At 51.8% G+C, this 24,076-nt stretch overlaps 1 protein-coding gene and 1 pseudogene across 1 annotated transcript; both read left to right on the forward strand.

Annotated features, from left to right (window-relative positions):
• The first annotated feature begins 1,728 nt into the window (after positions 1-1,728).
• Positions 1,729-5,981, forward strand: LOC149861581 (olfactory receptor 6F1-like). The gene is made up of 2 exons (XM_090053775.1): positions 1,729-1,745; positions 5,069-5,981. Exons 1-2 carry the CDS (start codon positions 1,729-1,731, stop codon positions 5,979-5,981), a joined length of 930 nt encoding a protein of 309 aa, XP_089909901.1.
• A 6,084-nt stretch (positions 5,982-12,065) lies between these two features.
• LOC149861582 (uncharacterized) lies at positions 12,066-23,232 on the forward strand (annotated as a pseudogene).
• Positions 23,233-24,076: the final 844 nt, after the last annotated feature.

A 24,076-nucleotide genomic window follows, 5' to 3' on the forward strand; every position in this document is an offset into this window, starting at 1 on the left:
GTGGCTGGCAGCACATAGTGAACACTTCCAAGCAAACCCACCACTGAATTGCGACGTACCATCACTGGCCACGTTTCCTGAAAGCGAAGTCCCGTACAAGATAGGACGGGAAGAGACAGTCGGGGTAACGGTGGCACTGTCATGACATGTCCATGCAGCCCAATCGTATTGGGTGTGTGTGACCAGCGTATGCCAGGTGGAAGGAGCCCCATGGAAGTCTCCTGGAATTCGTGTAGGATTGAGGTGTGTAAGTAGGGCGGCACCGGGGCCGTAGAGGTCGTGAATGCTGTGGTGAAGATGATGTTCAGACGCTAAACATAGGCAGAGCAATAATTTGCCCAGGTGTCCATAACGATGTTGCTCCTTATGGAGGGTCCGGTTAAGAAATGTTGCCGGGCCGTTAGAGGTGTGCGCTGTGACCCAAAGATGTGTAGGAGTCCAACCGACGGTAACACGAAGCGGTGTCGTTGGGCTATATGGCACTAGGGGTGTGGTAGTGGCGGCTTGGATAAGGTCGTGGACCCGGCGATTATCCCGCCGTGTCCAGGGTTGATGACTTGTCGTCCTCTTTCGCAATCGACGCTGCAATGTCGCAAGTGTACCGAGGTGTTCGGGCGCAACGTGATGGCGGAGCCAATTGATGCTGCCTAAAAATCGTTGGGCTTGCTTCGCTGTAGGACCTGTATCAGAGGCTATATCCCATGGCGGGGTAGGCACTGCAGTTGGTGATGCGACGCGACCCTGAGGAGTGTATTGAGTACCCAGAAATACACAGCTGGAGGAGGGTTCCAACTGAGACTTGGCAATGTTGATGTCCCATCCTTCCTCCTGTAGGTGGTTGACGAGGTCGGCGGTGACACGTTTAACGAGTTCTGGTGGAGTCCCCATGACCAAGATGTCATCTACATAGTTGAAGAATTTCACGTTGCAATGGGAGTTGGGAAAACGCTGAAGGGATTGATTCATGGTGGCCGTAGCAAGCGCAGGTGAGTTACAATATCCCTGAGGGCAAACTCTCCAACGGAATATGCGGCCTTGGATACCCATACACAGGACTCCCGCAGGATCAAAAAGAGGAAGGGTAAAGAACATATTTGACAGGTCAATGGTGGTAGCAGTGCAAGAGCTTTGGGTCATGGCCTGTAAGAGCTCCACCTGGAGGTCCGGTAATGTTACAACTGGGACAAGCTGGACCAAGTCTGAGCGTTTATTGGCCTGACGGTAGTCAACAACCAAGCGAGCTTCAGAGGGATTTTTCGGTTTAGGGATTCCCCAGCCAGGGGATACGTAATGGCTGTACTGCACCGGTTCGATTTTTCCTTCCGCCCTAAGGCTATCGAGGAGAGCAAGCAAAGATGGGATCAGATGAGGTTTGGTACGGATAGGGGTGAACCGCCACGGAGGGGCTGTCGGGTCTTTCAGTCGCGGTGTGAACGGAGGTGGCAGGCGGGATACATTCCCAGTGACTGGGAGGGCGCTGCACACGAGATCTTTCATGTGCAGTGCTCGTAATTCCGATACGCCGAGCAGATTGAGATGTCCCAATGCGGCGACTACGGTTATTATTGGATTACCGAGACGTACCTTAACTAGTGGGACTGTAGAGGTAGCATTAAAGCCAGCAACATGAATGGTACGTCGAGTGGGAGTATGGGGGGTGGTGGCAGGATCGATAACGGTAATCTCTGCACCAGTAACAAGAAACGAATTGGCAGTTGCTGTCTCGTGATGGGGTGGACAACTGGTACGACTGCGTAGGGGCGAGAATCCAAGGTAGCATTGTTAAGCACTTGGTAAGGAGGCTTTTCCAAGTTGGGGATGTCTTGTGGCTGCGGAGGATCACTAATATCACTGCACCGGCGGGCGCTTGAATCCGCAGTATCAGTGTCCGCCCATACTAGTTTTTTGGCTTGGGGGTGAACTGGAAGCCAAGCTTAACCGCTAACTGTCTCTGAGTCTCCTCATCTAGGTGACGAAGCATTTCCTTTCTTATGCCAGCGTGATTTAGGAGGAACCGAAAACGGGCGCGTTCCTCCAGGGTACGTTCGGGATACCGACGTGGAGCTTCACGGACGAAGTTGGTGATTTTGGCTAACAGGGCTTGTGCGGGGTGTTTTGGTGCTCCGTGCTCATGCTGTCGTTGTCGTTGTCTGTGCTGGAACCGGTACAACGCTGCAATGGGCTGATGATGAAGAGAGCTAACTTGAAGCTCTGCGAGCTCTGGATTATCTGCATAGATGTCAATCACGGCTTGTAAAATTGCTGGGGAAATCTGAAGTTGGAGAGGGTCCTTGCAATGCCGCTGAGGCCACGGGTCATAACCACGACGAGGCTGTTGTGTTGGTCGATTGGATGATGCCTCTGGTCCGGTGGATGTGGAATCCGGTGGCCTGGAAGAGGTAGGTATGTCATCACTGGAGTGATGTTCGTCCCCGTCATCATCATCGCTATCGTCGTTATCGCCCTTGTTTCCTGCTCGGGTGAGAACAGATATGCTGGCATCAATCGTGGAACGTCTCTTCGGGATAGGGAGATACACTGCGCCAGCCAATGCATTAGCAAACGGCTGTGAATGCAGAGCGTGTATCGGCTGGGCCCCCTCGTGCGCTCGATGTGACTTCTCGTTAATGGCTCTTGCCACTAGAGCGGGAAGCGAAATAGGCCACGGAGTACGTGCAATTTCTAGGACATTAGATCCGGGTAGAAGTCCTAAGCTGTAACTTCCATGTGTGGTCAGAACTACAGCCTCGCGATGGCTGAGCGTTTCATGACCGCATTCCAAAACCAGGCGTCCTAGCCACTGGGTTGGCGTCTCATCGCTTTGGTGGGATGTCCTGCTTATGAGTTCATTCATTTCACCACGAACACGGTCTCTAGTAGTTCGCTCGGTGATAATGTTGCCGTCGTTGTCCTGACGGGTCTTCACAATTTCAATAGGATAAACCTGAAGTGGAGGGGTTGGCACGGAGTTGGGCACTGACGGAGGAAGAGCTGGAGGAGGAGTTGAAGGAGGGGCTGGAGGAGGGGCTGGAGGAGGACGAGTCTTGCCCCGTCCTTCAAGAAGTGGCAGGTATAGTGACGTCACCGGTGGAGGTGGTGCCTTGTCTCCCAAATATGGTGGTGGGGGTGGTACGGTGGGCGGAGCAGTGGGCGGGGGCTCTGGCGTGTCTCCGCCGCTCGGCCGCTGCTGACAGGCGCCATCTTTGCTGGCGCGGCTCATAGTTAGAACCGCCACTTCGTGATCATTCAAGCGGTTGAGGGTGGCTACGAGGGTTTCACAACAAGCACGCAGGCACGCAACTTTCCTTCCCCTCTTTCTCCCTTCTTTTAACACCCCGAGATCTTCGGCTAGGGCGTGCAGCCGCCGGTGACTGACGCCGCCGGGGATCGTAGATGGAGAGGGGGGAGCGATTCCCTGCAGGCACCCCTTGTCACCCGCAAGCACCGCGATTGCCTCTACACAACCGTCCCAGTCCTGGGAGGGGGTAGCATCCCATTCGGGAGGGGGGAACTCGCTGGCTGCGGCGACCTGCTCCCCTTGGGCCGACGGGATAGAGAAAGCGACTGCGGGATCTCTTAATATGCAGCCGAGAGTGCGGCCTATAAGACAGGCTTCCCAAGGTCTCCTGGGGTCTTCCCAAAATACTTGGGTCCCGTCATTATCGGTGTGGCTGGGAGCCTGATGAAATTGCAGATGGCGCCAAAGTTCATCAGCATCCACAAGTTGCCTGCAGCCGGACGCCCAAGGACATGCCTGACAGTGGGACTGATCATCCCTGTCATGATTTGCAGCCGACCATCCTGTTCGTGACGCCATGTGGACAGGATCTTTTGATAGTCGGGCTTACGCAGATCACGCTCGCTTTAAAGGTCAGGCTTAATTTTATTAATAAGGGTTAAACAAAACAAAATCAACTATGCTGGGTGCACCAGTGAGCACCCACTCACACTGGTGTTGTATCTTCGGGAAGGGTCGCTGGGATCAGGCGGGTCTGGCGTCCTTCCCTCCGGCTGGCCAGGCCGAAGGTCGCTCCGTGTCGATTCAATCCGTAGGGTACGTTCTGTCGGGCGCGCAAAGACCCCAAAGTTCACAGCGCGATGATTTTTATACTCTCTGTGATGCAGGGCGGTCTAATTACATGTGGCGCTTTCTCATTGGCCCGAAGCGGCGACTGTCACATTATTGACAGGCCCTGGACTTCCCCTTGAGAGACCCCGTGTGGAAAATTCCAGCCGCATGCTGCTTCCACGCTGCAGCCCCAGAGCCTCCCATCCACCCAGCACTTGTTACATAAACATTAAACACATGCGAACATGGCCACCTATAGCACTTAGCAAGTGCAAGATAATTACAACATCTTCAATTTGGATTTCAACTGATTTCCTAGAGCTGAGCTCTAATCAGCACAGCACAGGTAAGGCATTTTCCCCTGTCTCGCTGGCACTCCTTCTGAAGCTGGTCCACTGGGCAGCCACAGGCACAAGGTATATTGAAGATCTTGGATGGCCAGAGCACACTAAATTAAGTCAGTGAGTGAACAGCTTAGTAAAGTGACTGCTGACTTTGAGGGCAAAAAGCCTAGGTTTTTTACACAGACTTTCTTTTTTCTTCCTAGGGAGGCAGAAATTATCCCCTCTACCCTTTTTCTTTTTTCTTTAATTATTATGTTTGTGACTTACTTTCAAACAGTGGGCCAGAAAAGGTGTGTAGTAATGCTGGATTTGTGCTTAGACTACAATTTGGAAGTCAGAGAAACCAAAATCCACTATTCTCTACATGACGGGGCCTAAAACCTAGGTCCTCAGGCTTCCAGGATGAATGTCCCAACAATTCAGCTGCATCAAACACAGCATAGAATACTAAGAATCGGAAAAGCCCCTCTCCCCCATTCTTTGCCAGCCTGCATGTATATAGATTTGTTCTAGTTTTCGAGTGATGCCATTTTTCTGGCCAGGTATCTGCCAGAAATGACCCCTTAGCTGACCTGGAAACAATGTCTTGTCATCTCTGGTAATCTCTCCCTTTTTACTGTATTGGTTTCATCAGGTAAAAGGACCAAATGGGAAAACAAAATGAAACCACTGAGATGGAATTCATTCTCTTGGGCTTCCCTGGGTCCTTCTCTTTGCAGATCTCCATCTTCATGTTCTTCTTTCTTGTGTACATCCTAACAGTCACCGGAAACATGGCTATTATAACCCTTGTGATGACCAACCACCGGCTGCATACCCCCATGTACTTTTTTCTCGGCAACCTCTCTTTTCTAGAAACATGGTACACAACGGCTTCTGTTCCCAAGACCCTTGCCCTTTTCCTGGGGAAAAGCAGGACTATCTCCTTTCATGGCTGCCTCCTGCAGATGTACTTTATGTTTTCCTTTGGCTGCACAGAACATTTCCTCTTGGCTGTCATGGCCTATGATCGCTATTTGGCCATTTGCCACCCATTGCGCTATAGCTCTATTATGAACAACACCGTATCTACTCAGTTGGCCATTGCATGTTGGGTGGGTGGTTTCCTGGTTATCTCAATAATAGCATTTCTAATTAGCAAGTTGTCCTTCTGTGGTCCTAATATCATTAACAATTTCTGGTGCAATATAGATTCCTGGATAATCCTGTCTTGCACAGACACACACATTGTTGAGACAGCAGCTTTCATCATCGCAGTGATTGTCATCCTTGGCTCATGTGTGATTACTCTACTTTCATACATCTATATCATCTCTACCATACTGAGAATCCCATCGGCCAAAGGACAACAGAAAGCCTTTTCCACTTGTTCTTCCCACCTTTCTGTTGTGATTATATGGTATGGCTCGACTATTTTTCTTTTTGTCAAGCCGTCTGCCCGGAGTTCATTGGAACAGACCAAAATACTCACCATCCTGAACACTATTGTGACACCATTGCTAAATCCTTTCATTTATGCTCTGAGAAACAGGGAGGTGAAGGAAGCCTTGTGCAATGTTCTTTCATAGGACATAAATTTATTTCTATGTGCCTCCGAGGCTATTTCCTTAAAGTCAAGAAGGCTGAGTTTATAGATCAATCACGAGAGAGCAAATCTTGATTTCTGAACCACCATGACAGCTGCATTTCTCTGTGACAATGCAATTTTAAAAAGTCAGGGCACAGTGTGTGAAAAGTAGGTATCAAGGTCTTTTGGTTAAATTGTAGTTGTTGAATAGATTCCAAAGGAGAATCAGTGAACATAGAGCCTGAGCATTTGTTGGAAACCTTAAAAATCTTTTAGAAAAAATAAAAATAAGGGTTTTCACAGTGTCGCAGAGCTCTCAGGTGCCCTGCGACTGAGCAGAAACGGCTCGGGAGAGACCCCTAGTGGCGGGAAGGGGGAAGCGCAGCTGCCAGTCACCAGGACTGCACAGGTGCTGGTTGCCCTAGCAACCAGGGAAACCTAGAGCCAGGAAGGGGCGGAGCTTAGCCCTTCTTAAGCTCAGGCAGAAGGCCAGGAGGGTAGTTCCCCTCTGGCAGCCGAGGGAGGAGGAACTCAGCCAGAACAAAGGGGAGAACTCTGATGGTTGGAACATCCCCTGGTTCCTGCTGGGGGTTGATGCGTTGTCTCTCTCTCTGTCTCTGGTAGGGAGAGATTTGTATTTTGACCAGAACAGTCTAGCTTTTATGTTGTAGCCCGGGGGCTTTGCGTTTTGTGTTTTGTGTTTCAGCGGAGGACCGGGTGAGGCTATAAGGGGTTGGAGGAGGCCTCATAGGAGCTCCACGATAGCATGGGGTCTCCTGGCACTGGAGGGGGTGCAGCTTTGTTTGGGGCGCATTGGCCCAGCCCTGGAGCTAGGAGGGCAGTGACAAGCACTGGAGCTAGGGGGGCAGCGAAGAGCCCCGGAGCCGGGGGGCAGTGAAGAGCCCAGAGCCAAAGGAAGGGGGCCAGGGAGGACCTCCGGAGTTAGGGGGCAGTGAGGAGCCCCAGAGTTGGCATGGGCGAGAAGGCCTGGAGCGGGCAGTGTGGGACAGGCTAGAGGGCGCCGGTAGGGGCGCGGACTCTGAGATGAGCTAGAAGGCACCGGCCAGGGTACAGGTGGAGGGATAAGCCAGAGGCCGTCCGTACAGCAGGCAGTAGGACAGACCTGAACAACACCGGATACATCTGCGAGGCTTGGGCTGCAGTATAAGGGGAGGACAGGAGCCGCAGATAGTGCCTAAGGCACTGAGACCGAAAATAGGCAGTCTCCCGTTTCATTAAGATCTTTCAATCAATCAAAATAACAATAAGGCGTGGCAGGAAGGTGGTTGGTCCTGGATTGGTGTGGCAGGGCCACGAATAGACGGCCCCAGGGAGGCACCACTATCACACACTGTAAAAAATCAGCATCTCCATGCTGATATCTATTCCATTAATGAAAATCTAATAAAAACAACAATGTAAATAAAAATCTGGACATTCATAGATTGTAAGGGCTGGAAGGGACCTTGTGAGATCATCAGGTCCAGCCCCCTTGCACTAGACAGGAAAGACAACTGGGGTCATATGACTCCATCCAGTCTGCTCTTGAAGATTTCCAGGGTTTCCAGTGACAATGTATATTGGGTGCATGGGGGCGCACGTGCACTCACTGACACCAACATTCCAGGCAGGGGGGGTACTGGTGCCCCCAGTTCTCCCCCTGAGTGCTGGTGCCCCCCGAGAGCGCCGGCTGGGGAGTTGGGGCACCATGAGAAGTGATCCCCGCATTTCCCCAATGGCTGATCATGCCCACCCAGAGGTACAGCTGCCACTTCCAGGTCGGCGTAATCGACAGTGGGAGCGTCCCCACCCCCCATTGCTGACTGGCCGCTGGGGAGGTAAGTGTCCCTCCTACTCAGGAGGCACCAGTCACCCATGTGCTAAGTGATTGCACCACCTCTAGACAGAGCCTATTCCACACTCTGGGCACTCTAACTGTGAAGAAGTTTCTCTGTGTGTTAAACCTGAAATGGTCTTCCAGGAATTTGTGGCCACTGCTCCTGGTTTTCCCATCTGGTGCCTTGTTGAACAGTTGTTCACCAAGCCCTTGATGTAAGCTGCTACCAAGTCCCCTCTCAGCCTTCTTTTTTTTAGGTTCAAGAGTCCCAGGTTCCTCAGCCTTTCCTCATATGGCTTGTTTTCTTGCAAGTCTCTGATCCTATGGGTGGCACTTCTCTGGACTCTCTCAAGCTTTACCACATCTTTGATGAAGTGCAGCACCCAGAACTGGATGCAGTACTCCAAATGTAGTGTCACCAGCACTGAGTATAATGAAAGAATCACTTCCTTGGTTTTACTTAAGATGCATCGATTGATGCATGCCAGAGTACAACTTTCCCTGCTGGCTACAGCATTCCACTGACAGCTCATGTTCACACTATGATCTATTAATACCCCTAGGTCCCTTTCAGTCATGGTGCTGCTCAGTTTGGTACCACCGAGCCTGTAAGTATGTAGGGGGTTGTTCATCCCCAGATGGAGCACTTTACATTTCACAATGTTGAACTTCATCTGGTTCCGATCCTCCCAACTTGCCAGCCTGCCTAGGTCCACCTGTATCTGCAGCTTATCTTCAAGCATGACCATACTCCCCCATAACTTGGTGTCGTACGTGAATTTAGCCAATGAGCTCTTTACTCCCACATCCAAATCATTGATAAAGGTGTTGAACTACACTGAACCAAGCACGGGCCCCTGAGGAACACTTACAGACATTCCCACACTGACAATTGTGGTTGGTGATGTCAACACATTGTGCCCAAAAGGCCTAGATCTTTATGTGGTACTGCCATGCCAACAGAGTTTGCGCACACTCCCACATCCAGCTTGAAAGCACTTTATAATAGTGGGCATTGGAGTAAGAGCCCTGCTTGAGCTGGTGCTGCACCTCCACCTTGCCCCACAGTGCCATCAGGTTGCCAGTCTTCTCTTGCCCCCACTTGGGTCTCTGGCTGGGCATGGGCCTGGGCGTGCACAAGGATGGCATCATTGATGGTTCTATGCTGGCTCTAGGGCCTCCCCGCAACTGTTCCTGTGCTTTTGGGCCTGGGTAGCTGCATGCAGTGCCCAGCACAGGGCCCAGCATGGGACTGACAGGTGTACAGCTCCTGCATGCTCAGGGCAGGCTGCTGGTGATGGGTTATGGGGACCTGGAACTGGCCCCAGGAGCCAGAAGCTGCCTGCAGTTGGGCCTGGATCCTGACAGGCCTGGCTGGCTGGAGTCTGCAGTACCCTGCTACAGTGTGCAGCACCCTGCGGGCCTAGATGTTGTGGGCCTGGCAACCATGGAGCACTGCAGTGGCAGGCACTGGCACTAAGGTACAGGCAGGCTGCACAGATAGGCTGTGATCTGTATAGGATTGGCCCAGGGCTCTCAACTGGCCAAGCTGGGGCCAGGGCCCAGAGTGGCCAAAGGGCAAGCGTGCCCACCGTGAGGGTAGGCCAGGGTACACCCCAACTAACTGGAGAGCAGGGCCAGACTCAAGTGAGTTTCACAGGAGACACCACTGGTGAGAAAGCAATAGATACATAGATGTCACGGGGAGGAACAGAGGGGAAGACCCTGAAGAGCCAAGGGGGAGTCCCGAGGGCAGAAACCCTCAGAAGAAAACAAAAGTAAAAGAAAAGGAAATAAAAACTTTTTACCTCCAGCGGGATCCACGGCAGAGATGGAGATGGAGGCGGGACCTGCACGGCTCATTAGCTGCGTCTTTATACAGCTGTGGCCAGCTGATAAGGGCAGCTGTGGGAGCCGGCCGGGAGGGATAAAGGGAGCATCTGGCAAAGAGGGAGGGGAGAGACCCACAGGAGCACCAACAGGAAAGTCTGTCCTGGAGCTCCGACATGGGGGAAAAGTGCGGGAAACTGGCTTTCGTAGCATGGGAGGAAGTAGTGGAGCCCGCCACGGGAGCCTGCCTGCCTGGTGGCAGTGCAGGAAGTGAGGGATCAGAGGCACCTTGTCCAGACCGGGGACCTGGATTAGAAAATCAGGAAGAGCAGGAGGAGCTTGACCCCTGGGGTTGCCACCGAAGAGTCGGAGGGGCCAGCAGATGCCAAAATGCCAAACGAGGTGTGACCACTCTGGACTCGGGAGGGCTCAAGGAGGCACCCCAGGTGGGGGACAAAGGGCATAAGCAGCATGAGATGCTGCAGAAGACGGGCCCCAGTTATACAAAGCCACCCCAATGGGGGACGTGGGGAAGGCATACCAAGAACGACCACCGAGGGTCCAGTGAACCTACAGGCTGGGCGGAAAATGGAGAGGAGGACGCAGTAGCCTGCAGTCTAGCCCGGACCCAGTTTAGGGCTAGCTATGGGACTCAGGCACCTGGGGTCTGTTGTTGTAGGGCAGGCCATGGGAGCAGGCGATCAAGGGAGCAGATGGCCTCTCTTAGTATATTTGTATTTCTTTGTTGTTGGTTTTATTTTGTTTTTATGTTTCCCACTTTTGGAGGGTTTTCAGGGCAAGGTATATGGAGCCCAAGTGTTGTTAACACCTAAAGTGGGTTTACAGCCTCAGGCGAGGCTAGGCAGCCATGAGACATGGTGGGTGGAGTTAGGGTTGGTCCAGCAGACCTATAGCCCATTTCTGCAAGTGTACGCGGAGCCTCAACAGTCGGGGAACTGGCCAAAGGACATCTGGAGCCCATCAAAGCAGGGTGTAAGGGCGAGGTAGAGGGGAGGTGGAGCCTCACAGAAGATCACCAGATAGATGTCCCATAGTCGAGAGACCTCCGGTAGTCGGACACCCACCACTGGAACAGGATCCGAAGTCGTGGCAGGGGAGATTGGGGAAAGGCTATACCGGAAGGAGACACCCACTCGGTGGAACATCGGGGACGGATGGACAAATACCACCGAACATCCGGGCCTGTGCGGCACGTGACTGGATGTTCGAGGCCAGACAGGCACAATAGAGATAGGGTAGACATATGAATATATGTAGATATGTAGAGATAGAACAGAACAGGGGTAAAAATAGACCACGCAAACAGGTGCGTTCTTCTGGGGCCAAAGGACAACAGAAAGCCTTTTCCACTTGTTCTTCCCACCTTTCTGTTGTGATTATATGGTATGGCTCGACTATTTTTCTTTTTGTCAAGCCGTCTGCCCGGAGTTCATTGGAACAGACCAAAATACTCACCATCCTGAACACTATTGTGACACCATTGCTAAATCCTTTCATTTATGCTCTGAGAAACAGGGAGGTGAAGGAAGCCTTGTGCAATGTCCTTTCATAGGACATAAATTTATTTCTATGTGCCTCCGAGGCTATTTCCTTAAAGTCAAGAAGGTTGAGTTTATAGATCAATCTGCAGCTACATGAGAGACCAAACCTTGATTTCTGAACCACCATGACAGCTGCATTTCTCTGTGACATTGCAATTAAAAAAAAGTCAGAGCACAGTGTGTGATAAGTAGGGATCAAGGTCTTTTGGTTAAATTGTAGTTGTCGAATAGATTCCAAAGGAGAATCAGTGAACATAGAGCCTGAGCATTTGTTGGAAACCTTAAAAATCTTTTTAGAAAAAATAAAAATAAAGGTTTTCACTGTAAAAAATCAGCGCCTCCATGCTGATATTTATTCCATTAATGAAAATCTAATAAAAACAACAATGTAAATAAAAATCTGGACGTTCATAGACTGTAAGGGCTGGAAGGGACCTTGTGAGATCATCAGGTCCAGCCCCCTGCATTAGACAGGAAAGACAACTGGGGTGATATGACTCAAGCAAAGTGACCATCCAGTCTGCTCTTGAAGATTTCCAGGGTAGGTCAGTGACAATGTATATTGGATGCACGGGGGTACACATGCACCCGCTGACACCAGCGTTCCAGGCAGGGGGGGTACTGGTGCCCCCAGTTCCCCCCTGAGTGCTGTTGCCCCCCTGAGAGTGCCGGCCGGGGAGTTGGGGCACCATGAGAAGTTATCCCCGCATTCCCCCCGTGGCTGATCATGCCCACCCAGAGATGCAGCTGCCACTTCCACGTCAGTGTAATCGACAGTGGGGGGCCCCCACCCCCCATTTCTGACTGCCTGCTGGGGAGGCAAGTGCCCCCTTGACTCAGGAGGCACCAGTCACCCATGCGGGAGGACATAGTGGAGCCCGCCACGGGAAAGATGCTGCTGGTGGTAGCTCAGGAAGTGAGGGATCAGAGGCACCTTGTCCAGACCAGTGACCTGGATTAGAAAACCAGGAAGAGCAGGAGGAGCTTGACCCCCGGGGTCGCCACCGAAGAGCCGGAGGGGCCAGCAGATGCCAAAATGCCAAACCAGGTGTGACCACTGTGGACTCAGTAGGGCTCAAGGAGGCACCCCAGGTGGGGGACAAAGGGCATAAGCAGCATGAGGGGCTGTGGAAGAGGGCCCCAGTGATATAGAGCCACCCCAATGGGGGACGTGGGGAAGGCATACCAAGAAGGACCACCGAGGGTCCAGTGAACCTACAGGCTGGGCGGAGGGTGAAGAGGAGGATGCAGTAGCCTGCAGTCTAGCCCAGACCCAGTTTAGGGCTAGCTATGGGACTCAGGCACCCAGGGCCTGTTGTTGTAGGGCAGGTCATGAGAGCAGGCGATAAAGGGAGCAGACGGCCTCTCTTATATTTGTATTTCTCTGTTGTTGGTTTTTGGTTTTTTTTATGTTTCCCACTTTTGGAGGGTTTTCAGGGCAAGGTATATGGAGCCCAAGTGTTGTTAACACCTAAAGTGGGTTTACAGCCTCAGGCGAGGCTAGGCAGCCATGAGACATGGTGGGTGGAGTTAGGGTTGGTCCAGCAGACCTATAGCCCATTTCTGCAAGTGTACGCGGAGCCTCAACAGTCGGAGAACTGGCCAAAGGACATCTGGAGCCCATCAAGGCAGGGTGTAAGGATGCGGTAGAGGGGAGGTGGAGCCTCACAGAAGATCACCAGATAGATGTCCCATAGTCGAGAGACCTCCGGTAGTCGGACACCCACCACTGGAACAGGATCCGAAGTCGTGGCAGGTGCGATTGGGGAAAGGCTATACCGGAAGGAGACACCCGCTCGGTGGAACATCGGGGACGGATGGACAAATACCACCGAACATCCGGGCCTGTGCGGCACGTGACGGGATGTTCGAGGCCAGACAGGCACAATAGAGATAGGGTAGACATATGAATATATGTAGATATGTAGAGATAGAACAGAACAGGGGTAAAAATAGACCACGCAAACAGGTGCGTTCTTCTGGGGAATGGCGGAGTTTGCACGGGAGTTCATACAGTAGGGCGCACAGGGGGAACCTGAACTCTAGGCACTGGCAGCTCCAGACAGTGTCTTCAGGTGAATGGAAGAGAAGGAGTCTTCAATCATGGTAAGGACATGGTGAACAGCCAGGAACCCTGCCTTGGCACTGCCTCCCACCCAGAGCTCCTCTGAGGCCTCCACCCAGATGAAGCTCTTGGAGGGGCCAGTGGCACTCTGGCCCCCTGATGGCAGGGTTGCCTGGCAGGGCCTCTGGGGTCTATGGGGGGAAGGGAGACCAGGAGTCCCACATGTGCCCAGCTTGATGTCTTTGAGGGTCAGGTGAGGGAACTCCAGGTAGAGGTTAGTGGGCTGGAGGGGATCAGGGCTGCTGAGAATGAAATTGATGGGTATTTCCATTTTGTGTAGGACCTCACACCTAGTGAGAAGACAACAAGGAAGGGACCTGGCATAGATGGATGGAAGACAGTTACCTCCAGAGCCAGACATTGCACTGCTGGGACATCTTCCCCAGTACAGACGGGGAACAGAAATGAGGCCCTGGTGTCACTGGGGGAGAGTGCAGCAGAGGAAGCCACATCCACATCTACCAGCATGCAGACTGAGGGTCAATCAGCAGCCAGGTGAATAGACGCCAGGTTATCATTGTAGGTGACTCCCTCCTGAGAGGAACACAGGGAGTAATCTATTGCTCAGATCCCATAGTATGGGTGGTATGCTGCCTGCCTGGATCTCAGATTCGGGACATTACTATGAGGATTCTGGACCTCATCCAGCCCTCCAACTACTATCCCGTGGTCCTCATCCATGTGGGTATAGATGATGTGGCCCAGAGTAGTCCAGGCCAGGTCATGAGTGACTACATGGCTCTGGGGGCCAGGATTAGGGGCTTGGGGGTACTAGTAGTTTTCTCATCTATCCTCCTGTTCAGCGGTCATGGCCAGCATCACGGCAGCTGCATTGGAGAGGTCAACTTGCAGCTCCAGAGTTCATGCCATCATGCAAGTTTTGGCTTTTTCAACCAGAATCTGCACTTCCATGAAAGGGGCATGCTGGGACATGATGGTCTAGATCTCTCTTCAAAAGGTAAGCATCTGTTCTCTTACAGTTTGGCTGATCTCCTACACAGGGCTTTAAACTAGGTTCATTGGGGGACAGGGATGCTGAAGACCGGGTGAACCTAGGATCAACAAATCATGACCCACACCCCAGCTCACCCTGCCCTGCCCCACATGTAGATCTGGGGCACGCATCCCCCACATGCCCTTCTGGGCTGTGTTCTGCCCCACTACTCCTCCCCACGCCTCCTGGACAAGCCGCTCACAGCTCCATCCCCCACCCCTCCCCAGCTGTGCACAGCTTGCCCCCACTCCATTCCTGAATCCACTGGTGCTGCCTTGTGTTTAGGGGGGCGGGGAAATGTTCCCCCTTGATCTGTGCATGGCAGGGGCAGCTAAAGCTGTGGGCTGGGCTTTGTGCCCCAAGCCCTGCTGCATATGCCCCCCCAGGCCTGCCCCTTCCCTCTCCCACTGACTGACCTGCTGTGCGCTCCCAGCTCCCCCAGCCCAGAGTCGACTTGAAATTGGCTGTTGCTCTTGGCCCCCCAACCCCACCTCATATGTGCACTTAGTCCCCTCAGCCTAGGATCAACTTGAAGAGGCTCCAGGATCCGCCAGTAAATCATGAACAACTGGTTGGTGACCGCTGATTTAAGACAAATCATTTTAAATGTAATAAACATTTTTAGTTTAATGAGGATTAAACACCATCCCATGTACAAGTGCCCTAGGTCTTACAGGTTCCAGACTAGAAGAAGTGCCTTCCTTCCTCCCTAGCTAGCATCATCCCTAACCAAGGTACCCTTTTACCTTCTCACACACAGACTGGCATGTACAGACTGAACTTGTGCTGGGGCCTATACATTTATAAAGCTGCCTGCGTGCTCTAGCTCTATAGTTCAACCCGTGACTAAGTTAGGAAAGCATATACACCCAGAAACCCATGAGTAGATCATGTTAGACTAGTGATTATCAAACAACCGGGGGTGTCAAAAAACCTTGAAATGCCCTGGAGTCCTTACAAGGTTGCTGCAAGGTACCAAACAATGGTAGGACTGATAGGGGTGAAAACATGGTGCACAAGATAAAGCCAGAGACTTCAAATAGGAATCAAGAGTGTCAAAGACATTCTGGCCTGCTGTGGGCGTGGGGAGGAGTGGGGCAGAACACAGCCCGGAAGGGCATGTGGGGGATGCGTGCCCTGGATCTACATGTGGGGCAGGGCAGGGTGAGCTGGGGTGTGGGTCATGATTTGTTGATCCTAGGTTCACCCTCCTTGAAACCAAAGAATTACACTATTTTTCTGCATTCAGTTAAGGAGAGAAAAATAGGAGCTGGCATTTTCTGAAGGCTGCCTTGAATCAAACGAGGTTGAGAACCACCGTGTTAGATCCTAGAGGAGATTGCTGCACTTCCATAGTTTAACCCTAGTTTAACTGAGCCATTACCACATTCACACATCAAGTGGAAGGTATGTTTCTAGGCTCTCCAGTCCAGAGGGGGGCGGGGTTGAACCTGCATCACTCTCACTTTCCCATACAGTACTCTAACAACCAGGCTTCGGGTTAGGCACTTTCCAGTTTCCTTGGCAATGTTCTTTTTGAATCAAGCCATTCTTGGCAGTGCAGAGAGAGAGAGAAAGAACGATGTGGGGCCAAAAAAGGGAGTAGGGCCTGGGTTCTAGCCTGGATCCTTCCTCTAAGTAGGGCAGCAAATTTACCCTCTCCACTACTATCCATGAATTGTTCCCAGTGACTTTTAACTGAAATGGGCAGTGGTGAGTGCACGGGGATGCATGTGCACCCCTGAGAGTGCTGGTACACCCCCTCACTGACCATGCCCCCCATTTAGGCAATAGGTGGGGGGCAGATGGGAGTGCCAGTTCCCCGTTGTGAATGCCAGGTGGGGAGTGGGAGCACCAGATGTAGTGTCGTGGCCACTTTCAGCAGCACTGTGGCAGCTTCTGGGAGCAGCGTGGCTGTTTCCTGGTTGAGTTTTGCTTTGGGGGGGAATCCGCCCACTCCCCGTCGGCAAGATTGGCCATGAGAGACCCTTCTGCTGGTCAGCAAGACTCACTGTAGGGAGACCCCGCCCCCACCCCACTGGTCGCTGACTGGTCGCTGGGGATGCACGTGCCCCCCCGACTAAGGTGGCACCAGTTGGCCATGGTAATGGGCCTTGAATCAAGCTCAAAGGGCTCCTAAAAAGCTATTAGATGATGCCTTATCTGTACCATGGTGGTTAGATACCTGTGTTTAGAAGTCAGAGAGATAAAAGAACAAACACACTTGTGGGACAAGTAGGCCTAGAATGCAGGTCTCTGGCTTCCTGGCTGAGTATCCTGACTCCACAGCTAGAGGAGCTAAAATATAGGAGGGGACTCCTTCCTTTCCTCCACTTCTTTGGGTCTTGCCCTTGGGTATGCATCCACAGAGCAGGGAATGTAGGTAGTAATGAATAAAGCTGCTCTTGTGCGCTACACATGTATTTATTCATCCACAGCATACTGCAAAGCAGGTAGCTAGAAAGCTTCTCTTAAACACACAACAATAAATAAAATTCAGGCTCTGGCCAACTGTACTGTATGTACGTGTGTATGCTGTGCTAATTTTCAAAAAATGGGAGGAAAATTGTACAAATAGGATGAAACTGAACAGGGAAGAGACAGAGGAAAAAAATTAAAGAATTATCAGAATTTCAGCATAAGCTAAATATGTGAAGTTTGATGTGTAATTTGGCAGAACTGCCAGAGGGGAGCATAAATCATTGTTCCTTCCACTTCAACCTCTTCCAATGTCTTCCCAAGAAACCCCGCTGTGTCCATTTTCAGCATTCTTTGGAAGTTCTTCGAAGACTGAAGCCCCAGGGAAACTTCAGAAGCAATGAAATAACCTAATCTTCCCTCAACACTGGTGTTTTTCATGATGTTGTTTCATAGGAGACTATATTACCATGAACAAGAGAGAGACAGAGAGAGAATGACTGCAGATTGTAAACAATAGAAAAAGACACAATACTAATTAGGGAGTAAGAGAGAGAAAAAAGAGGAAATAGAGGTGAAGGGTAGGCAGGGAAGAAAGGGAGGGAAGGAAGCACTGTCATATTAAGCCAGACCCAAGGTCAGCTCTTCTTATCGTCATATCAATGGTGAGAAGCTCCAACAGAAAATGTGAGAGCCCTGCAGCAGGCACTGTGCGGTAGTCTGTTCCTCCTCTTGGCGTTAGAACTGATTCCAGATCTCTACTAAATAGATGCCAGTTGGACCACAAATCGTGTACTTTAATATCCCTTTCACAAAATATTTTGTTGTTGTCAGTGAACTTTGTAAGTTTGCTTATGATACCTGAATCCAAATGGTCAATGAACATGTTGAAGAGCACCGGTCTGAGTACTGAGCCCTGTGGGATGTCTCTGGTCACTTTCCACCATGATGACCCAAGTCTGTCAATCTATGCCCTTTGGGTCCTACCACAGTGCCAGTTACCTAGTCACTGGACCATAAAGTAGTCGAGGCTGCATTTGCCCAATTTGACCATGAGGACATCATGGGAGACCAGCTCAAAGGCCTTTTTCAAGTCCAAGTATATGACATCATCCTCATTTCCCCTATCCAGGTGGCAAGTTCCCTGATTGTAGAAGGAAATGAGGTTGGTCTGGCATGACCTGCCCATTACGAAGCCATGTTGGCTATCCGTTAGAATAATAATCAGTTAGCCTGTGTGTAATGGGTTCTTTGATAATTTTCTCCAGTCAACCAAGTCGGCCTGTCTAATTGGCCTGTAATTTCATGTCCGATTTGGAGCTGGGACCAAAAGCTACATGTCTTTCTCAAGTCAACTCTCTAACCACAAGAACGTAGACTCACTCTTACTCCCCAGAAGAAAACTGGAATTCAAAAGGTGAACTAGTTAATGACTGTTGGTTACATACTACGCGGTAGCATTCATGCCTTTCACGTATCTTTAGTCCTACGCTGCTTTTACAGCAGTTTGGAATGCCGATGACCAGGACAGGACAAACATTCTTCTGGGTAAGGGAGAATTTAATCTGTCCGGGCTAGAAGCCTATCCAAGCAGTTACAGTGCACCAGAATATTTTAACACTCGGTTCCCATTAACCTATTTTTAGTCCCATGTCATAGAATCAAAAAAATAAAGTACGTGTGCATTTACTGCAGTCTAAACCCCTGTTCAGTTTTCTGTAGGCACCACTGCTTCATGGGGACATAAGCATTTTCAGATTGTGGGAATGTGTGATGGAAAAATGCTAATGTGCACCAATAAATTTTCTGTCTCTCTCAGAAAAATGGTACAGGACTGCAGTGGGAGAGCTAGCACCTACCTGTAACCCCAGGATACTGCAAACTTCAATTGATTGGCTTTTATTTTTAATGAGAAATTGACCACTGTTCTGCTTCTACACCAGAGCTCCTCCTCTCTCATCACTCTGAATGTGGATTCACCCAGCAAATAGATCTGCCTGTCCCTGAAAAGAAGAGCTGGTGCTGCAGTCTTGCTTAGAATTTGCTTTTCTCCTATTAACAAAGTGCAGAGGTCCCCCCAGGTTTGTATCCTTCAGCATGGAGCCTAACCATCGCCGCTGCTTACCTTTCTGGTGGGGCTAAGCCTAGGGAGTGACTGACTTATTTCCTGAGTATAAACAACCAGAGGCCCCAGAGGACATCTGTATGGGACCTGCTGTCTGGGATTATTGTTATATAGGGACCAATTTAATATGACATTCATTTAATATTTTGTCAAACAGACGGACTTTTCTACATGATTTTAATTACATCAATAATGTCATTGAGTAATAATTTGTAAGAGGTGACAAGCAAGATAAGAAGTCCAACCAGGTGGTTTAATAAACACACAAGAAACTAAATTTAAATTCAAGGCAAATGAAAGAAACAAACGAAAGAAAATCTTCCTTTCTTATGTATACTCTCTCACTCTGATGCACACACACGAACTCAATGAACTATATAATTTAAAGTGTCAAGGCTTATTTATTTAATTGCTTTTCATCTCTCTAACTGTTAAAAAAATCAGGACGTGGTAAGATGGTTTCTTCCTGGAGGAAAAGCCATTGATGTTCAGTCTATCTTGTTTTTTAATGTCACTAGTCTAGCTAAGCAATATGTTTACACCCTGGACCAGAGGTGGCTACAAACATCATGACAGCAAACACCTCTTTCAGAAATTTTAGCACCAAATATTTGGAGCAACTCTGATACCCAAATTGACTCTAGTTACAGAGGTTCACCCAGAGAGAATCTTCCCCTTATGTTTGCAACAGCTCCCCTCAAAAGCAACAACATAACATTTCTTCAGAGATTAGTTTAGTTTGCAGAGTAAACAGGTACACAAAATACCCCATAGGCCAGTGTGCACTAGCTCCACCTGGTGTAACTCACAATAATGGTACAATTATCACCCATTCTTTCACACATCCCTAAGTTTTAATTGTTCCTAGAAATGTGTGCTGATACAAGCATTATGTGCTGCCGGACTGAAGTTCTACGAGCAGTCAGTGGCTCTGAAGCTGTCAGCCCTCTGTACTATACTAGGCCAGGTATCTAGGTTCTACAAATATGAATCCAAGAGCCAATGCAAATTGTCTCATAAAATGGGATAACACATTTCCATGGTCTGTGATTCCAATTCATAGATTGTTTCAGAGCCACAGAACACATGTGCCTAAGGTCAATTGCCCTGGGGAATGCTCACAATGAGAAAAGGCTTCCAAGGCTTCCAGGAACCAGGTCATTGGGGCTGTGCTGCTATACAGAGGGTGTGTCTACAAGTGCATTTACTGCACATTAAAGTTACTGTACAGTTAATGCACTGTAAGCAGGAATAGGGCCAGTGTCTACACGTGTAGTCTACCTGGAACTAGATTTAGTCCCAAACCAGAGTGTAGCAGGGCACTAGGTTGCCTGCTACTGAATAGTAGTAAATGGATTTAGCTGCCATTCATTAGGGCAGCAGGTGCTAGTTGCTATGGCAACTAATTGGGTCAGCTGACCGCCAGGGGGCAGGGCCTGGCCTTTCTAAGCAGAAAAGGCTAAGGCCAGAGCCAGTTCCCCTCTGGCAGCCTGAATAGCAGGAAGCTCTGCTGTAGAGCAGAGCAAAGCAGCCCGACCACCCAAGCGTCGGCATCATGATACATGGTGGAGAGAACCCTGACAGGGAGACAGAGAGTAGCTAGGGTGGCGTTGAACAGAGGTTATAGCCAGGAGGCTTATTTTGTGTTTCAGCCAGTAGGCTTATGGTCTTGAGTTTCTGTTTGGGGTGTTTGAGTAAGACCGGAGGACCGGGCGAGGCTGTAGGGGTGGAGGAGGCCTCAAGGCAGCTCCCCGGTAGAGGGGGAGTTCCTAGCACCACAGAGGGTGCCGCGTTGTGGGGATGTCCCGACCCCAGCCCAGTGTGGGCAGCTTCGGGAAGAGCTCGGTGTAGGCAGAAGCCCAGTGGGGCGTAGGCCCAGGAAGGCGGGTCTGAGCTAGTGGGGAATCCCGACCCCAGCACAGCGGGGGCAATATCGGGATGAGCCCCAATTGGCAACCGCAATTGGGAAGAGCCCCAGTGGGGCATAGGCCGGAGAAGGTGGGTCTGGGGGCCAGGTAAGGCTGAGGCCCCCTGAGCCCCAATTCTAAGAAGCCCGAGTCGGGCACAGGATCCGAAAAGGGATCCGGGGGCCAGGTAAGGCTGAGGCCACCTGAGCCCCAATTCAGGGAAGCCCGAGTCGGGCATAAAAGGCCTCAGTGCGGGCGAGCGCGGGAGGCGCGAGCAAGGCCCTGGTGAGGGCGGAGAGCGTGGGAGGTGCGAGCAAGGCCCCGGTGAGGGCAGAGAGCGCGGGCAAGCGCAAGGCACAGACCTCAGTGGGGCACTGTCTGTGCAGGAGAAACCCCGGAAGGGGGAGAGCCTACTGAGAAGCTCCGGTTGGGGGTGAGCGCGTGGGAGCACGGCGCGTACATCGAGCAGGCCCTGGGAGTTGTGGGGCGAGCCTAGTGAGAAGCCCAGTTGGGGGCGAGAGCACGAGGCCCCAGGGAGGGCACGGATATTGGAGCAGGCCCCGGGAGATGGCGCAGATATTGGAGCAGGCCCTGGGAGAGGGGGAGTATAGCGCATCAAATAGAGTCGCGGCATCGTAAGGCAGGCACCGTGCCACAGTGGGCAGGAAGGCAGCCTCCCATCAATAATAAGATCAAAGACGTGGCTGGCGAGATAGAGGATTCATTCAAGACCCGAGTTGGCACGGGTAGGTAGGGCGCTAGGGGAGGTCACGGCACCCATAGGGACTGTCCTGCCACACAGAGCAACCTGCCATGTACCCCTGTGGCCACTGCGGGGAGGTCCAGCCTCCGGTCAGATGGCTGCCAGCACTTGGCAACCATGCTGATGCCAGAGGCAGCTGTTAGCAGTGACAGCTGTCTTAAAAGCACCTCCACCACACCCTCTGATGCCTGGCCAGCCCCTGCCCTGCCCAGGAGCTGCATGCCAAGTGCAGGGACAGCTTCCTTCCTGCCCACCCTGCCTCATCACGCCATCTCTGCCACTGCCCCATCCCTACCAGCAGCATCCAGTGCCCCGCTGCTTCAGCCTGGCCCCTGCCAGCAATGACCAGTGTCCTGCACTGCTGTTGGCATGATGCTGCCCCTGCTGGCCCACCAGGCCCCCCCTGCGCAGGCCCCAGAACAGCCACACACCTGCCAGCCAGGCCCAGGGTACCAGCTATGGAAGGCTCTGGCCAACCCCCTCCTCCTGCACTCCCCTCTCCAGCCCGCATGCCCCACCTCCACACACTCCCAGCCCCCTGCTCACCCATAGCACCACTCCAGGACACACAAGTCAAACAGTACAAACTTTATTAATATAGCAACCCCACCACACATCCCTCCTCTCTCAACAAACAAAGACTGCTCTCCCCTCCCCCTCCACACATTGCCCCTCCACCACCATCCCTACCCACCAACAATAAAAACTCTGTTCCTCAAATTTAAAAGACATTTCACATGTCTGACCCTGTCTCTGAGTCCAGCTGTGTGGAGCTGAGTGGTGGGGCCAGCTAGAGTGCAGAGCCTGCTGGCAGGCAGCCAGCACCCTGGCCAGGTGTGAAGGGGCTTGGGTGCAGTCTCTGCTGGGAGACCCTGGGCCATCCACTGCTGTTCAGGCAGCTCCACATGCTGCTGCTCAGCCCAGTGGGTCCGAGAAGCCTACAGTTGCACCTCCCAGATGGCCTCCTGGGCAAGGTTCTCTGGCCACTATGCTCGCTGATCCACCCAGCCCTCTACTGTGACCACCAGCCACTGGAGCAGGTGGGTACCATTCAGGCTATGCTGCTGGTACAGCCAGCACCTCCAGGTGGTTCCAGTGAAAGATGAGAGTGAGGTTGTGGTGGCAGTTGTGCAAGCTTCTCTGGCCTCTCCCTTGCATCCAGATGTTGGCCCTGCAGAGGCAAGAGACTGAAGGCTTTTGTGAGAGTTTGCAACATTTGAGAGAGACGATGTTGTGCTCCTGGGCTCCTGCACTGCCTGGCCTCAAACTGGAGGTTGGTTGCTAGCCACATCCCCACTTTGCCCACTGGGGGCCTCTCCCACTACACCACCACTGTGCCCCAAGTGTGCTCCTCCTGCACATGCAATGAACAGTGTGATGGGCTATTTGTCGAGGTGGAGGGCTGTTTGAGCCACTATGTCCTGCTGCCCAGACGGTGCCGCAGGCATAGCCTGCACTCCTGGAGTGAGACCCTGAGCTATGATAGCATGAGGCATAAGTCTGGCCTGCCCTGGAATGTCTGCTGCTGCCTGTGGCACCTCTAAATATTTCTGCCCCCAGCTGCCGAGGAAGAGATCGCTACTAAGATCAATGCCTTCCTCAATGAATGGGAAGCCATGCCTGCACAGTCACAAGGACACAGGCTGCTCAATAAAGGTCTGATATGTGTCCCACCTCTCTGCATATTGTAGGGGGGAACCTGGAGCCAGGACAGGGAGGGCTAGGCAAGGAGTGGGGGCTGAGGCCAGAGCTGGGGCTAGGGGTGGGGGAAGAGGTGGGTGTGGGGTATGAATCTGGTAGAACCCACCTGACAATGTGGGACTTACCTTGGCCCTGGGGCCAGTGAGGCTGGCAGCTTGGCACGGGGCTCCCCATGCCAGGAGGCATCCAGCTCCACCTGGTGTCTGTGGCCTTCTGTGGGCTAGGTGCTGACACCTGGCCATGCCACCCTCCCTCCCTGGGGAGGAGCTGGTGCTGCTGGCTGCTGGAAGTGGTATGATCAGCCACTCCTCATAGGCAGCTGCAGGGTGAGGTTAAGGCCAAGGCAGCCACTGACCAGGGCTCCCTGGGCTACCAGGACTCCCTGGGGCAAAGTTCAGGGCAGGGCACTGAAGGCCTGAGGTCCCCTCCTCCAATGATGCATCACTGGAGGTGACAGGGTAGGGCATGGGTGCAGGTTCCTTGGGCACCTGAATGGGGTTTAGCTCCCACATGAAGGGCATGGTCTTGGGGGCCAAATCAGACCAACAGTTGTGACCAGTTACAGCCACCCACTGGACCTGCAGGTCCTTGACCTTAATGTGGCACTGCCGCACCAACTTTGTTACATAAATTGCCAATTGATCAAATAACGAGCGAGACCTTATGAGGGGGATAAGGAAAAGTGCCATGTTTATTGATTAAGCACTTAATACACACACACACACACACACACACACCACCTTCATACCCCAATTTCTGTTCTGCACTGGTATATGTTACCAGTTTTATCAGTGCTCAGATCAACTTCGTGGCTAGCCAAGTTGATCTGAGTGG

Source organism: Crocodylus siamensis, chromosome 6, assembly GCF_052110815.1.
Source record: "Crocodylus siamensis isolate JL-2025a chromosome 6, ASM5211081v1, whole genome shotgun sequence".
Lineage (NCBI taxonomy): Eukaryota > Metazoa > Chordata > Crocodylia > Crocodylidae > Crocodylus > Crocodylus siamensis.